The sequence below is a fragment of the Pipistrellus kuhlii genome, unplaced genomic scaffold (genome assembly GCF_014108245.1).
Source record: "Pipistrellus kuhlii isolate mPipKuh1 unplaced genomic scaffold, mPipKuh1.p scaffold_m20_p_12, whole genome shotgun sequence".
NCBI lineage: Eukaryota > Metazoa > Chordata > Mammalia > Chiroptera > Vespertilionidae > Pipistrellus > Pipistrellus kuhlii.
In genome coordinates this window covers 19,589,380-19,605,474 of record NW_023425427.1, presented here as the reverse complement: position 1 = coordinate 19,605,474, position 16,095 = coordinate 19,589,380, and the positions used below count along the sequence as shown (strand labels likewise).

General features: G+C 48.4%; 1 protein-coding gene across 1 annotated transcript; it reads right to left on the bottom strand.

Annotated features, from left to right (window-relative positions):
* Window positions 1-7,195: 7,195 nt before the first annotated feature.
* GAS1 (growth arrest specific 1) lies at window positions 7,196-9,981 on the bottom strand. Its single transcript, XM_036433608.2, has one exon. The coding sequence runs from the start codon at window positions 9,576-9,578 to the stop codon at window positions 8,490-8,492; it is 1,089 nt and encodes a 362-aa protein (XP_036289501.1). The 5' UTR covers window positions 9,579-9,981; the 3' UTR covers window positions 7,196-8,489.
* Between the last annotated feature and the right edge of the window lie 6,114 nt (window positions 9,982-16,095).

Sequence of the window (16,095 nt, the reverse complement as noted above, 5' to 3'; positions counted from 1 at the left end):
GAACTTCACCAGAAGAAAACTGTATAATGAACTGACAAATGATGGGATTTACTTCTTCCAATTGTAAATACATAAAAATGGGATGTTTAGTCATATCCTATCTAATAAAGAGGGAATATGCTAATTGACCCTCACACCATCGCAAAAGATGACGGCGCTCACAGCCAATAAGAAGGAAAATGTTAATTGACTGCCCCACCCTCAAAGATAGTGACAGCCACAGCCACAAGGTGGCAGTGCCTAATCCCCTCAGCCTTCCAGCTGCCTAGGGCAGCCTGAGGCTCAGGTACCCAGGGCCAGCCAAGGCTTCTGCTGCTGGCAGTGGCAACAGCAGATGTGTGATGGGGTATCGCCTTCCCCTGATTGCTGGGTCACCTCCCACCTCTGAGGGCTCCTGGACTGTGAGAAGGGGGAGGAGGCAGGCTGGGCTGAGGGACGCCCCACCAGTGCATGAATTTCATGCACTGGGCCTGTAGTGTGTGTATGTGTGTATGTGTGTATAATTTCCCCATACATATCGGTAAGGCATGAACACATTTGGAGAAATTAAAGATTCACAAAAATCTGAATGGATGTAGACTAAGAAGAAGGTATGGTCATTCTTTACTAGAGGAAGGATGCTCTTGTTACAGAACAGGAAGCGAGAGTCAGGGAAGAGGCTCCAACATGGCCCACACGTTCTGCAGGCAGAAAGTTTCCCTTTTTGATTCCCTGCTGTGTCCTAGTGCTTAGCATGCCACTTGGCCCATAGTAAGTGCTCAGTAAACATCACTTAAGTGAATGGGTACATAGAGACCCTACTTGCTCTAATATGTTTATGTTTTTATGATGTATTTGTCTGTCATATGATTTTCCAAATAGAAGTTTTACAGTTTAAAATATTTTAGGCCTCCAAAAGCATCACTTCTTTTTCATGAAAATTTGAGGTACCCTGAGCAAATGAGGGAAAGAAGGTCACAGGTGTGAGAAACGAGGCAGTGAGCACAGGTGCAGAGCCTGCACCCTCTTCTTTCTTATGGTTTTGAGTAGTGTTATTTACAAACATTAAACTTGTGAAAGCAGGGTTATATATATTTATTGATCAAATTTGGGAAACACATAAAGAAAAATAATAATTACCCACAATGACAGCCATGCTAACATTGTGGCATATTTCCCCCTATAGATAGATGGTTAGAAAAAATCATTTGGATTTGGTCCAATATTTCAAAAAAAAAACACCAAAAAAGCTATTCAGGTTTTCTACATTTTGAGATTCAATATCTTGACACAAACATAGATTCTATATTCACCAACTTACTCACTGAATAACCATGGTCAACTCATTTAAGCATCAGTTCTTTCATCTATAAAATGGTGATCATGAAAATAAAGTAAAGTTGCAATGATGAAATGATGTACTACATATTACATACTCAGCACTATGCAGGACATTTAGTAATCCCTCAACAATACTCACTGTCATTACCTATTATTATTATAATTCTTTTAATGCAACGAGATAATCTGGGTAATTTTTATTTTACTAGAGTTAATTGTAATTACAATAATGATTACTACTATTGTTATAATTAAGACTACCTTGGTCGTTTGTATTTTCTTAGAAATCCAGTGAATTTGTCTTGGTCTTTAGGCTTAGCCTCTTAAGCATTTTATTTTATTTTATTTATTTTTATTATATTTTATTGATTTTACAGAGAGGAATTGAGAGGGACAGAGAGTTAGAAACATCAATGAGAGAGAAACATCGACCAGCTGCCTCTTGCACCCCCTCCCCCCACCAGTGGGGATGTGCCTGCAACCAAGATACATGCCCCTGACCGGAATCGAACCCGGGACCTTTCAGTCCACAGACCGACGCTCTATCCACTGAGCCAAACCGGTCCCGGCTAGCCTCTTAAGCATTTTAATATTTAGGTTAAATTATGACCAGAAACTTTATTATTTTTTGCTCCTGCTCCTCCTCAGACCTCTCTGACATTCTGTGATCCCTGCTGGGGTTTCTTTTCTGGACACCTCGCCGTGCCCACTGCCCTTCTTTCTCTCCGCACTCTCTCTGGGAGTGTCACTCTCAGAGTTTTAACCGTGACCACCATACACGTCTGACATCCGCCCTAAGCGTTAGACTGGTTTCCTGAAGTGCTCTGCCACCTGGGTATGTTTGTACATCCTCAAACACAATTTGCCCTCCAACCTTTCTTCTTCTGGAATAGAATCAGACACCATTCACCCAACTGTCTGAGCGAGAAGCCCCGCAGTCAGACTGGCCTCCCGCCTCCCTAGACGCTTCACATTAGAACAGTCACAGGGTCCTGAGTCTGCCTTCTTCTCTCCCCACACTGCCACTCTTCTACTCAGTCCCTGGCCTCTGTCCACGGGGCCTGGTTGCAGCCTCCTCACTGTATGCCAGGTCTCTGGTCTTCACTCCTTCCAATCATCATATACTCAGTTCCGGAAGGTGAGCCTCTGAAGCTTTCAGCTGGGAATTCCCAGAGCTTACCCTCATGTATGCTGAGCAGAGAAAGTCAATGCCTAGCATGACATCCAAGGCTTCTATGACCCAATATTAACCCTGCTTTCAAACCCTAGCCTTGCTACTTCCTACTTTATGCTTTGGTGTTAAGGAATGGCCACCCACTCCCCTGCGTGCGCGTCCCCCTTCCCCCTCCACACACACACACACACACAGAGGGCTGTTCCATTCTTAAGCTGTTCTCAAACCAGCATTGAGCTAAATCATACAGTTATACTCTTCCGTGCTTGCCATTTGATGTTGAAAGTAGCTGTATGTCTTCTGTCTTGGCTACCAGTGTGTCCAGGGTAGTCATTCACATTGGTTGCCACACACAGTAGACCCTCAACAGATGCCCATGGAACCAAAATGTACTTTTTTTTTTTTTATCACCCCCTCCCCCCCAATCCTATCAACTATTCAGGGTGACAGACATGAGTTTCATCACAAAAGCAGAAGTGACTGGGTGACAGGGGTTAAAACTGAAGGCAGGACTGGCATTTTCATAAAAGACATAACTATGAGAAAGGTCTCAAAGCCTCACTGAAATATTTCCTATGCTGGTGCCCAGTCACGCCTGATCAGTGATAAGGTATACAATAGGATTTAGTTGTGAGCTATGACTCCATCCTGGCATCAATGAACCCACAGATACCCTATAGAACTTATAAAATTCAAATGCAGGAATTAAATTGTAAGGCTAGATATGGGATAACGAGAGAACATGAGGGTGTCCATAAAGTCTGGAAACACAATACTGTTCTATTTGTGGTTACAGATTGAAGATGCCCTTTATGACACTGAGTGTACTCACCTGTTTGCGGATTTTAGGATGCAGTCTGTCTGCTTAAGGAGAACTTGTCAAAGCTTACTTGTAGTCTATGTCAACACTGTTGAGAGCAACTGGGACCTTGGTCCACATGATAAAATTGGACCCACTGCACTACAAAACCAGCACCATGTAGCTTTGACAAATGCCCCTGTCAAAAAACGTTGCGTTTTATCGTGGAACCCAAGCTCCCAAAATTGGGGGAAATCGTTCGTGCACCTCAGCAGCCCTGCCTGCTCCTGTGGCCTGCGTGTCACACACGGTTTGGAGGCAGCTCTCCAAAATATGATCTGAAAGCTTCCTTGGAAAGCAAATCTTTCCCACATCCTTCCCCGCAGTTCCCCTTTAAGAGGTGTCAGCACGGCTGAAAGAATGAAGTGGCTGCACATTGTTCAGTAGTGCTATTATGTGCTTAACATTTCCATAACAAAAGTGCCACTCGACTTCTCCCCATTAATGCAGCTCGAGGGCTCTTGTCGTCCTTTAATAAAACATTGTTGAAATCATTTATTTAGAGCCCCTGGTTACTAGTGGGAGAATGACCATCTTTGTGCCAAAATATAGTGTATACAGTCCACTATTTTGTAGTAGATCATTCTGTGATTTAAGAAATTGATTAAATGGGTGCCTTGGAAGGTACTTATGCTAATAGCACATCACTTATGTCATTCAGATAGTCAAGGGTGAACCTTTTCAACTGTCCAGCAAGAGGCAAGCCCTCTTAAGGGACTACAGTAACGTCCAACGGTCCTGAACGCGCGATGCAGGGAGACCCACGGATGCCCAGGCCTTTGTAACGCGATGCTTCCCAACCACCTTGCTTTGGGAGACGCGGGGTCAGCTGGCAAGTGTTCCTGATGTTCCTTGTACAAGAGGTCAAAAAACAAATAATGTCTGCTTTTCTTTTCTTGGGCCTGAAAAGGGATCCCTGAGGTTAGGTTTGAGAACTTCCACAGTGGAAGCCAATAAGCTAATAATGCAAAGTCAGAGTTGAAAGCAGAAAGGCAGGGTTGGATGGCTCTGAACGTTCTCCTGGCCTTCCCTCCCTCTTTTTAGTCTCTACCACATAACATGGCTGGGATGGAGCCTGGGGTGGTGGGGAGGGGGCGGGTGGATGCAGGGAATAGTGAGGAAAGGAATGATTTCTCTGGACTCTTCTGAGGAGATGGGCTCCTGGTTCTGAGTCTGGTCTGCCCCATGCAGGTCCTCCTGGGGGCACTGCAGAGCATCCCAGCCGTGTCAGGGCGTGGTGGCCCCTGCAGGCTGTGGCGGTGGGTGTCCAGAGCTGCTGTCTTCCTTTTGGACATTTGCAGGGGGCCCTGTCCAAGCAAAGGGAGGTCCTGCTACTTAGCACCAGAATTTCGTTCCCTCCAGCCATTTTGTCCCCACTTTACACACAGATATGGCTCACGTATGCTGCCATATATTGTTCAACATAAACAGAGACCTTACGCTACGTCCATTGGTCCATTGTGGCCATACACAAAAGCGTTGCTGTGTGCTTGGGTGAACAGGAAAGCCCTAACCGCCTCCTATGTACTGTATGGTCACTGTCAGCTCAATGAGCTGCCTGCCCCCTTGTTCCCCACCATTGTCCCACACTCCCTCCAACATTTGTCACTGGAGTGTCTCCCAAGACAGACACACTGCCACCGAGAAGGCAAACCTGCCAACTGGGAAAGTGGGGACCCCCGCCAGGAACCCACGATTTCCCGTGACATTCGAAAGGAGTCGCCCCCACTCGGGAAAGCCTCTGTGGGAAGTGGGGTGCTTTCCGAGAGAGTCCCCAGGGAAAAGCCAGAGAGACCCTTCCCTTAGGTAATGGTCCTTCCAGGCAGTCTCCTTCTCGAATGTCCAACATTCCAAAAGGCTCCCCGGAGAGCGTGAGATGTTACAGATGTCAACATCTGTAAAAACCCTTTCTGCCTGGGAGCAGATGGCAGCCTACACCCTGCACCACCAACGCACAAGGTCCCCACATCTAAGCGACCTGGTCTGGTCCCCACCGGCTCTGCAGGGGGAAAGGAGGCTCCCGGGCTCCAGGGCAGAACTGTTTAAATGGAAATGGACCACCGATCAATGCTCACTTTCTTCAAGGAAGAAAGCATAAAGCCTCGTGTCTTCTCTCCCCCAGCGCTGGCCATGTTGATTTATTCCAGGCAGATGCTTTTGACAGGACCCTGTAAAATCAAGTCGTGAGTTTATTGTAGCAGTTAATTATCAGGCCTTTTCTAGTGCTAATGCCTTTTACTTCTTACTGGGGGAAACTGGGCCCTTTCCTGGGACAAAGACTTAACTTTTTTTTAAGTCAAGAATGTGTTAAAATAACATGAAACGGAGATGATTTAAATATAGTTAGGAACAAACGCAGGAGTGTTGCTAACGTGATGTTTTTTGTAAAGAAAGCTGATTTCATTTACAAGCCTTTTGGCATACCCTTTGTTCATTCCCCAAAGAAACAAAGCTCTGGGCTTTGTTTTAACAATATGTTTACTCAACCATTCAGGTGACAGGGGTTCCAGCCACACACCATTCCTAGGCGTCTCTGGCACTGCAACTACCGCAGACTCTCAGATGCCACCCATCTATGCATCTCTTGATTTTTTTTTTTTTTAGACCCAACAAGAAGCACCCAGAAGCCCTCCATAAAAGCTGGGGAAAGAGCCACTTAGAGGAAAAAGAAACCTGGAAAGTAGGGGGTGGGAGTGGGTGGGAGGAAGTCGGGAGGGGGCGGGGCCTTGTTAATTACTTCAGGCAGCGGAGAAATCTGGTTATGTTTTCTCAGCACATGTTAATATCATAGAAAGAGACACGAGATCTTGCTAATCTGTGGACCCCTCAGACAAAGTTTATTTGTGGTGACTTTTTAAACTCCTGACTTGCCTCCCAATCACCGCGTTTAAAATGAAAAGCTTTAAATAAACACCAGGAATAGAAGATAAATAAACTCTTTTTTTTTCCCCCTCGCAAGTGCCTAGCTTGGCGAGGTTCAGAGTCAAATCCCCAGAGGACAGAGCGCTCTCTTTTGTGTTAATGTTTAAAAGATTTTCCAATGCCGGAGTTTATTCCTACTGCAAACATTTCTATTTACAAGGTCAAGTGTATCAGCACTCGACACAGCTTAAGAGTGTAATTATTTATCTAAGGGCGTTTGAGTGTAGATCAGTAGCTCTGGCAGCGGCCCAGCCTTCAGCCCACTGCTAAACAACCCCTCACAACAATATCGCAAGTCCTGGTAATTGTTCCTCTCCCCAGCGTGTTTACTTTCGCTCGCCTGAGTGTTTTGTAACAAAATTTTGTGCGTTTTCACCCAGAGTGTGAAAATGACTTTGAAGTGCTGAGTCTCGCAGGTTTCCTAAGACCTATTGGTAACAGATGTTATTGGCATGTTTGATGTTAAGGGGCATGCCTAGTAGTTAGGGAGGACACTCCTGGAGGGGAGGGGGGCGCTAGGGGGAGACCAGTGGAAATGGGGGAGGAAAAGGGGAGGTGAGGTCTACCCCCAAATTATGCAGGAGATAGGATTTTGTGAATTCCCCTCCACAAACATAGGAACCAGCGGAGGCCAGTCAATTATATCTTTTTAGCTGCCTCATTTACAGATGGCTAATTGTTCATTAAATTAAAGGCAGAAATAATAGGCCTCATTTCTCGTCTTGTGCTGCATTTTAATTTCAGTTGATGGTTGATGGATTCCCAGTGGCCCCTCCACACCCATTATTGGGTTAAAACCGCAATGTAACTCTGGAAAGTAACTACACCATATTCATTATTTAAAACTCTTTACTGTTTACACATTTTAATAAAACAAATAACCAAAAAAAGGGGAGAGGAAGAAATACACAAAAACATAGTTACTTAAAATTTAAGATTTTTTTTTTTAAAAAAACGATGTCTATAAAAATACAATGTTTAAGGCAGTTTGGAAATGCATTTATACATTTCTACAATGTCCATAAATTCTCTTGAAAATAAGAATGTTAACTTCAAATCTCTAAAATACACTGTACATTTTAAGACTGACTGTCCTAGATTAAGAGCACACTTCACAATGGACTGTTGATTTGGATCCCTGATGGCTTCTATACATTTCAGGGAGAACAGGTGTGATATGAATGCAGATTTAAAGTTTTTAATTTCTTTTTTAAAAATAAATTATTTCTGAAGCATACAATTTATAAAAATTCTATATACAAGGTACAGCAACTGGTAACAAACCCCAGTTTTAATACACTTTATATAAAAGTACCAGGGTTTAGCACCCTGATAAAAGCAGAAGCAATATATGTTCTCTGCATATTTGTACATACAACTCCTTGATGTAAAGAACAACAACAACAAAAAAGACAACACAACAGACATCATAAAGAGGCTTTCATAGATGGCAGTGCAGAGCTCATATAACACAAACTTGCATTGTTTCCATATCACTAGCAGCTCTTTAGATCAGCACTTGTTGACCCTTAATTATAAGAAATGTGCTAGAGAGAGCAGAGTGGTGTAAATGAAATCAAGGTCAAAGGCTCCAAGTTACCCCCCAAAACTAATTCAGGATTATTAACCCCTTCCCACCTCCCGCCCCAAAACCGAGAATTCAGGGCGCTGGCACCAAGAGTAAAGGAATCAAACAGGTAAGTGGGACTTCTCTGATGACTGAAGATTGCCATGTCCTCACCGGCCACAATCAAAGTCAATGCCGGCCCTTCCTCCCCACCCCTCCACACAGGAAAAATGCTCATGAACAAGACAGCCTCTTTGCAAATAGAAATCCCCCTGCTCCAAGCCCAGTCCCTTGAAACTATTAAGGCCCCATTGGTCAGCACCTCTTTGGAGTCCAGGACTGTGGTTCTTCACCCCACTACCCTCCGTTAGCCCCCCAGCCCCCACCCCGTTCCATGCCAGGTGTCCAGAACTCTAGCTGCATTGGGAGTTTCTGGAGCCTGGAATGAGGGGGGAAAGAAAAGATGTCCAAGAAGTCGTGCTCTGGAGAGGAGACGGGGCAAGTGCCAACCGTTATGGCGGGGAGACCGGCTAGGAAAAACGTTTTGGCAATGATCCCCAACCAACCATCCCTTCTGTCCCCAAGCTACAGGTGCCCTGCCTGGCGCGGGCTCTCCCCGCAGCCGATGGCGGGGGCGGGCACGAGGGCTAAAACAGCAGCTGGAGGAGCAGCAGCAGCAGCAAGATGGAAGCCAACGGGGTCCAGGCGCCTCGGGGCGCCAGGCGACCACCGCCGCTGCCGCTCCTGCGCCCGGGCCCGTAGGGCAGCTCCCCGCCGCCGCCCGCCGCAGCAGCGCCGCCCCCCGGGCGCGCGGGGTGCGGGAGGCCGCCGCCGTCATCGTCGTCCAGCGGCTGCTCGCCGCCCGCGCCCCCGGGGCGCTGCTCGTCGTCGTACTCCTCGTCGTAGTAATCCAGGCCGCCGTCCGAGCCGCTGCTGCCGGGGCCGGTGCCCAGCTCGGCGCCGAAGCACAGGCGGGCCATGTTCTCCTTGATGGACTCGCAGATGGGCCGCTCCAGGCCGTCGCACACGCAGTCGTTGAGCAGCGCCGCCTTGGGCACGGCCAGCATGTCCTCGATGACGCCGCGGCACTCCTCGGTGCAGCGCAGCCCGTTGAAGAGCTTGCCGCAGTGGGTCAGGTAGCGGCCGAGCGCCTGGTGGCAGCGGCTGTCGCGGTCGCAGCGCCGCCGGGCTTCGGTGCAGCCCATGACCCCGCCCGCGCCGGGGCCCCCCGCGCCGCCCGCGCCGCCGCCGCCGGTGCCGGTGCTGGTCCGGGGCAGGCACGGCTCGATGGCGCGCTTGGTGGACTTGCAGTTCTCGTCCTGCGCGCAGTCACAGTCCTCCAGCGCGGGCCCGCGGCGCGTGTGGTTGAGCTGAATGAGGGCCGAGATGCAATGGCTCGGGCAGCGCCAGCGCGAGGAGAAGGAAGCCGCCGCCGAGGCCGGGAAGGCGGCGGCACCGGCGGCTCCCGGCGCATCGTCCCCGCCGCGCTGCGCCAGCACCGGCGCGCACGCCTCGGCGTACTGGCTGTAGGCGTAGCTGCACTCCGGCTCGCCCTGGCACTGCAGCAGCGCCTGCCAGCAGATGAGGCGGCGGCCGTGCGCCAGCCCCGAGCCCCGCGGCGCCGAGCCCAGCAGCTGCAGCAGCGCCATCAGGCACAGCCAGGCGCCCGGCACGGTGCCCCCGCGGGTCCGGCCGCCGCCGCCGCCGCTGCCGCCGCCCAGCAGTCCGGCCACCATCGCGGGCAGCAGCGGCGGCCGCCGGGCGAGGAGGAGGAGGGGGAAGGAGACGACGACGAGGAGGCGCGGGGAGCGGCGGCGGCGGACGCGGAGCCGGGGAAAAAGTTTGTCCCAGTCCTGCCAACTTCTGGCATGAGTGTTTTCATAAATCCATGCGCGCCGCCGGGCTGCTGCTCTGCTGCTCTGCTGCTCGCAGGTCGGTCTCCGTTCCTAGAAAAGCACGGCCGCGAACAGCTCCCTCCGGTCGGTCCCCAGCGGAGGCGGGAGGCGCTCACTGCCGCCCCGGTGGGCTGCGGGCCGCGGGGCCGCGGCGGGGCTGCAGGACCGCGGAGCGCCGCGGGTGCATTTCGCTCCGCGTCTGCAGATCCGTGGTACGGCCGCTTCTCTCCGTCCTCCGGGCTCAGCTCCGTCCTCCGGGCTCAGCTCCGTCCTCCGGGCTCAGCTCCGTCCTCCGGGCTCAGCTCCGTCCTCCAGGCTCAGCTCCGCGCCGCCGCCGCCGCGGGCTCTCTCATCGCGCCGAGTCCGTGCACGGCGCCCCGGCCGCCCGCGTCCCCTCCCCCTCCGCCCGAGGCGACCCCCGGCCTCGGCCGAGCTCCCGGGAGCCCTTTCCGGGAGAAAAAGAAAGTCGGCGTGGGCGCAGAGCGGCTCCCGGGCTTCCAACTGCGGCCGCGGCGGCTTCTCGGGGGACGAGGAGCCCGGGGAGCCGATGCGCTGAGCCCCGGCGGCAGCGGAGACTCGCTCGCAGCAGCGAGGCTTTAAATACAAAAGCGGGCCGGGAGCCCCCGCGTGGAGCCGAGGCGCCCCCTCATTATGCATGCATGGAAAAGCAAACAAACAAAAACATTAGCAACGCTCCTCCGGCTCGCCCGGCCCGGCCCCGCGCGCGCTCCGAGCCTGCCCGCTTTCTCCTTTCTCCGCTCTTCTTTCGCCCTTTGCTCAGCCCCCTTTCCCGGCTTTTCGAGATGCTATTGGTCCCGCCTGTTGTTGTTGAAACTTTTTTTTTTTTCTCTTTCCCTCTCGGAGCCGCTAGAGTGGGGTTGCGGAGTGGGGGAGGGCGGGGAGGGCGGTGGGCAGCTCACATTCAGGCTTTCAGGGCTTGAAAGGAAGGGCTTAGGGAGCCTGACAGAGGCCCGGAGCTCCTCCTCCTCTTAAGGAGGCTCGGAGACGGAGCCCCAGCTTGCGCTCCGAACCAGCCATCAGGGCTTAGGGGCAGCTGTTTGCAGCCGGCCACGGGCCTTTTGGTTTGTTCTTTTTAAAACTTTATTTGGGGGTAGGGGGGCGATTGCATTTATTCTTCCTGAACCCCATCTGTGCCTTGGACCGGCTTCAGAATTCGGCTCTATGGGTCCTGATCACCCCAGGCGGGACATCAGAACTTATTGTGGGACTTTGAGACTTAGACATTAAACACACACACACATAAGAAAGAGGCGCACGCTTTAGTTAGGGGGATGCTGATGAGACAGTTACAGCCCACTTCCCCCTCTTCCCAGCACGTGGTCCAGGTTTGCCGACCGGGCAGGTATGGCCCTGGAGCCAGGCTCCCTTGTCAACTGCAAGACAAATCCAATCCACCTGGTTAATACTTTAGAATTATTGTACATTACTAACACGATTGTGATGAGAAAAATAATGGCATTGCACATCTTCAGGGATGCTCAGCAGTACCTTCTGGGCTGCAGTCGCCGAATAAAGGAAGGGGGTAAGCTGGTACATTCCCTAAGGGTTTATAATCCAGTGTATATTCCAACCCCTCCTTCTGCTTTAAGGGAAGCTGCTGGGCGCGGGGCTTGGCGAACCACCTTAACGGCGGCGCAACGCAGCCTTTGGCCACCAGAGGCAGCGGGCGTCTGCGGCCTGTCAAAAACTGGCGCTTTTTTCCTCCCCTCTCCGTGGAAAGACTATCAACTCCATCTGTCACAGAAATTCAGGCTAAATCTCCTCTGCAGAAGCAGAGGGAGCTGGTCTCCAGCGCGCGCAGAGTCCGGCTGCCCGCCTCTCCCCGGGCCAGCGAATCTGAAATGGCAAAAGCGAGAACGGGGCGCCGCAGACCTATCCGGCTGCCAGTTATCCATGCCTTCTCCTGTGCCCGCAGAGGCTGCTGCGTCCTGCAGCCCGAGCGCCCAGATCTGCCTTAGGAGGTTGCACCCCTGCAGATCTCAAAAGAACCAGAGATAAAGCAGATCGTTTTGAGCTGACTTGAGTCAAAGGAAAAACACAATATCAATCTATTTTAAAAAGAAAGAAAAAAGACTACAGTTCTGTGTGTAAACAACCATTTTTCCGGGTCTGGAGTGTTGTGTTGTTCGGAGTTGTAATTTCAGTCTGGGGAGGACGGCTTGGAAAAGTCCCACTCTTCTGTAACTTGGGCCCTTCCTAGGTAAGTTTCAAGGCGAGACTAGACCCATGGAAAAGTGTTTTCAATCTCAGTGCTCTGTGATGTTAGGCTCATAAGAAGAAGGTCAAAACTCAGCTGTATCACGCTAGCTGGTTGGGTTCAGTGTCTAAAGCATTGGCCTGTGGACTCAAGGGTTCTGGGTTTGGTTTCCAACAAAGGCACATGCCTGGGTTGTGGGCTCCGTCCCCAGTAGGGGGCGTGCAGGAGGCAGCCAATCAATGATTCCTTCTCATCACTGGTGTTTCTATCTCTCCCTTCCTCTCTGAAATCAATAAAAATACATTTTTTTTAAAAAATTCAGCTGTTTCTTTAAGCTAATGTGGGTCTCACACCTCAGTGAACATGAGAGGTGCCTGGTGGCCTAGTTAAAACCCACCTGGAGTTCCTTGTGCAGCAAGACTGGTGGGGTCAGAGAATCTGCTTTTCTGATAAGTTTGAAGTGAATGCTACGGCTCTAGAGAGCCACGTGTTTGTTTGTTTTTCTTGTTGTTGTTTATAAAATTTGCCTCATTCTGTCCTTAACACAGCTCTCAGTGGGCTTTAAAGGACTCGAGAGAGATCCCTTTGTGTGCTTCAGGGACACCAAAGTACCCCAGTCCCACTACATTTCAGACCTGCAAGGCTAACTGTCAGGTACCGGATATTGGCCTGAGAAGGAGGCTGTGAAGAGATGGGAGAATGAATGAGCCCCTTTCTCAGTGAGTCCCAGAAGCCATGAGTCCCATCGTGCTTCACATCCAGGTTTGCATCGATAGCCACCAAGACACCCAGACACTAATCCCCATATTACTCTGTAAATCCCTTAAACTGACTTAATTCCCACCGTGAGCACCCTCCCCCCACATCCACTTTCCCTGGAGTTCTCAGAGAGATGTCGCATGTCTTCACCCTGCTGTCTGAGCTGGATCTTCACATTCTTGCTCTAACTAAAAGCCATGGCAAACTACAGAATGGGAGACAATACTTGTAAACAATTGATACATATCTGATAAGGGATTAATATCCACAATATATAAGAAATTCATACAACTCAAGAGCAAAACAAACAAACAAACAAAACAATCTGATTGAGAAATAGACAGAGGACTTGAATAGACATTTATCCAAAGAAGGAATACAATGGCCAACAAATAACAGGAAAAGGTTCTCAACATCATGAATCATCAGGGAAATGACAATCAAAACCACAATGAAGTTATCACCTTAGGGCTGTTAGAAAGAAATACTGGCGAGAAAGTGGAGAAAAGGGTACTATGGTGCACTGATGGTGGGAATGTAAATTGGAAGTTACTGGAAAACAGTTTGGTGGTTCCTCAACAATTAACATAGAACTTCCATAGGGTCTAGCAATTCCACTTCTGGGTAAGTATCAAAAAGAGAGAAATCACTATCTTGAAGAAATATCTGCACTCTTGTGTTCATTGTAGCATTATTCACAATAGGCAAAATATGGAATCAACATAACGGTTCATTTATGGACAAAGAATAAATAAAATGTGATAGATAGACAGACAGACAGACAGACAGACAATGGAGTATTATTCAGCCATAAAAAGGAAATCTCGCAGTTGGGTTAACATGGGTGGCCCTCGAGTAAGACAGATGGATAATTTCTAAGGAAAGAAGACCTCCCACAATTGTGGGAGCTGGGGCAGCAGGTAGGGGAGCCACAGGGAGAGCTTTCTAGAAGAAGGGATGTGAAAATGCAAAGGTCAGGCTTCAATGAGGGTGTGCAAGATTGACACCACAAGTCCCATCCGGTTTGGCTCAGTGGATAGAGCATGGGCCTGTGGACTGAAGGGTCCTGGCTTCAATTCTGGTCAAGGGCACACGCCTGGGTGGCAGGCTCAAGCCCCAGTAGGGGGCATGCAGGAGGCAGCCAATCAATGATGAAAAGCAGTCTGTTGCTTCTGTGTTCTGATATCCATGTTTAGTTGTTTGTTTAATGAGCTTTGCAAATGTTACACCCCAAGAGTACTTCTGATTTCCTACTCCCAAAACCTGTTTGATCCCCGGTATTTCTGTGGGAGGTAGTCTCCAACCTTTTCCTCCCTTACTTTGTATCCATACTGCTCAGATCAAGAGGCAGAGTCTAACTCCTTTTCCCTTAAATGTTGGACAGGTCTTAGTGACTTTGACCTATCCTATATAATAAAAGCCTACTATACTAAGTGTGCTGGGCCTGTAGTAGAATATAATGATAGTAACTGGCACCCTGTGGCTTCCAGGCTAAGTCTCAAGAAGCCTTGCAGCTTCAACCTGGGCCTCGTGGTGTGTTTGCTCTGGAGAAGCCAGTCAACATGTAAGAAATCTGACAACATTGAGACTGCCAGGTTTTGAGGATGCCATGGAGAGGACACATGGAGGGAGGGAGGGAGGGAGGGAGGGAGGGAGGGAGAGAGAGAGAGAGAGAGAGAGAGAGAGAGAGAGTGTTATGCCAGGTTAGCTCCCAACTTTTACAGCCTTGTGATTAAACAAGGCACCAGATATGTGACTGAAGCAGTCATCTTGGATGTCCAACCCAATGAAACCATCAGATGACTACAGCTCCAACTGGCATCTGAGAGAAAGCCCAACTCAGAGTCAGGGTCAAACAGGGTGAGGTGAGTGAGGCACCTAAGTGCAAAGGTTAAGGAAATATTCTCATAATGGTATTGCAGGAACCTCAAGAGTAGGTGCCTTCTTAAATTCTGTACCTTAAACACTTCACTCACCTGACCCTAGCTCTGGTTTTGCCCCAGGCAATAACAGTACAGCTTTCTCCAGTTAACTAAGAATCATGAGAAATAACAAAGAATGTTGTTTTAAGCCACCAAGTTTTTATAAAACTAGAAAAGTACATACTCTTTTCATCATTCCCAAGTGCTTAGGTCAAATACTTTTCCCTTTTCTGTCACATCACATATCCAACTGATGGACAATTATAAGACAGTCAATAAAATATTTTATTAATTGAATGAATGAAAAATCAAAACTTATTGCTTGTCTTCTAAATCAGCCAACTCAGACCTACTCCAAATAATTTACACTATGGAAAAGAGAACAGAGACCCTGAGAAGCTAAAGAATATGGATAAGTTCTGAAGTTTTAAAATGTAAAATGATACTCTCAAGTTAATTTAATTATGATGAATGACTAAACCATAACCTTTGTCATATAGTAACTTTACAAAGTTTATGGTTTAATCAGTGGTAAAAGTGTGGTCTCTGAAAAAGATGATGCTGGTAAAGCTATCCATCCATTTAGAAGGAAATGTAAAAATAAATCCCAGATAAAAACTTAAATATAAAAAAAAATCAAATAATAAAATCTATATATATTCTAGAATTTACAAATACCCTTATAACTAAGACTAAAAAAATCAGAAGATATGGAAGAAAACCATATTTGACTATATAAAAAAATTAAGAAGTTATATATGGAAAAAATATGTGGAAAGTTATTTATGGAAAATATACCAGAGACAATGTTAATAGACACACAGATCTGGCAGATGACAGAAGTAGTAGATGACAGAAGACTAACTTTTCAATAAGTAAAGAGCTCTTATAAACTTATAAGAAAAAGGTAGTTTAAGAGAAAATGGGGGGGGGGGAGGGAAATGTACTTAGACAACACTCAGAAGTGTAAATTAAAATGTTAACAAATAAGTGAAAAGATGTTTACATGGACTAGTAGTCAGGTGAAAGGAAATGAGAAAACAAGGAGATATCACTTTTGCACCCAGTAGACTGCCTGAAATATCAATGCTATGAATATTCTACAGTCCCGATAGAAATTATTACTCTTTTCCCCCAAAAAAAATTCTTGGCAAAGTCCTGGGAGCTCATATTTGGTCGGGGTTGTGTGAGGATCTCCCTGAAGGGTACCAAGGCTGTCATCAGAGGAAAAGGCTCCCCCCCCCCCCCAACCAGGGATCCACCAGCCTGCACTGTGGTCGGTGCAGTCCATGCATTGTTCCTTAGTGGCCCATGAGAACATGGGAGTAAGCATTTGGATACTTTTCTAGCAACCTGAAAGAGTAGTTGCATGTCTGTTGAATCCCATGAAAATTTGTGGCCTCTATTTTGTAGTATATTTAATTTTTCTAGTAATCTACTTTTACTCTGTTTTACAAAA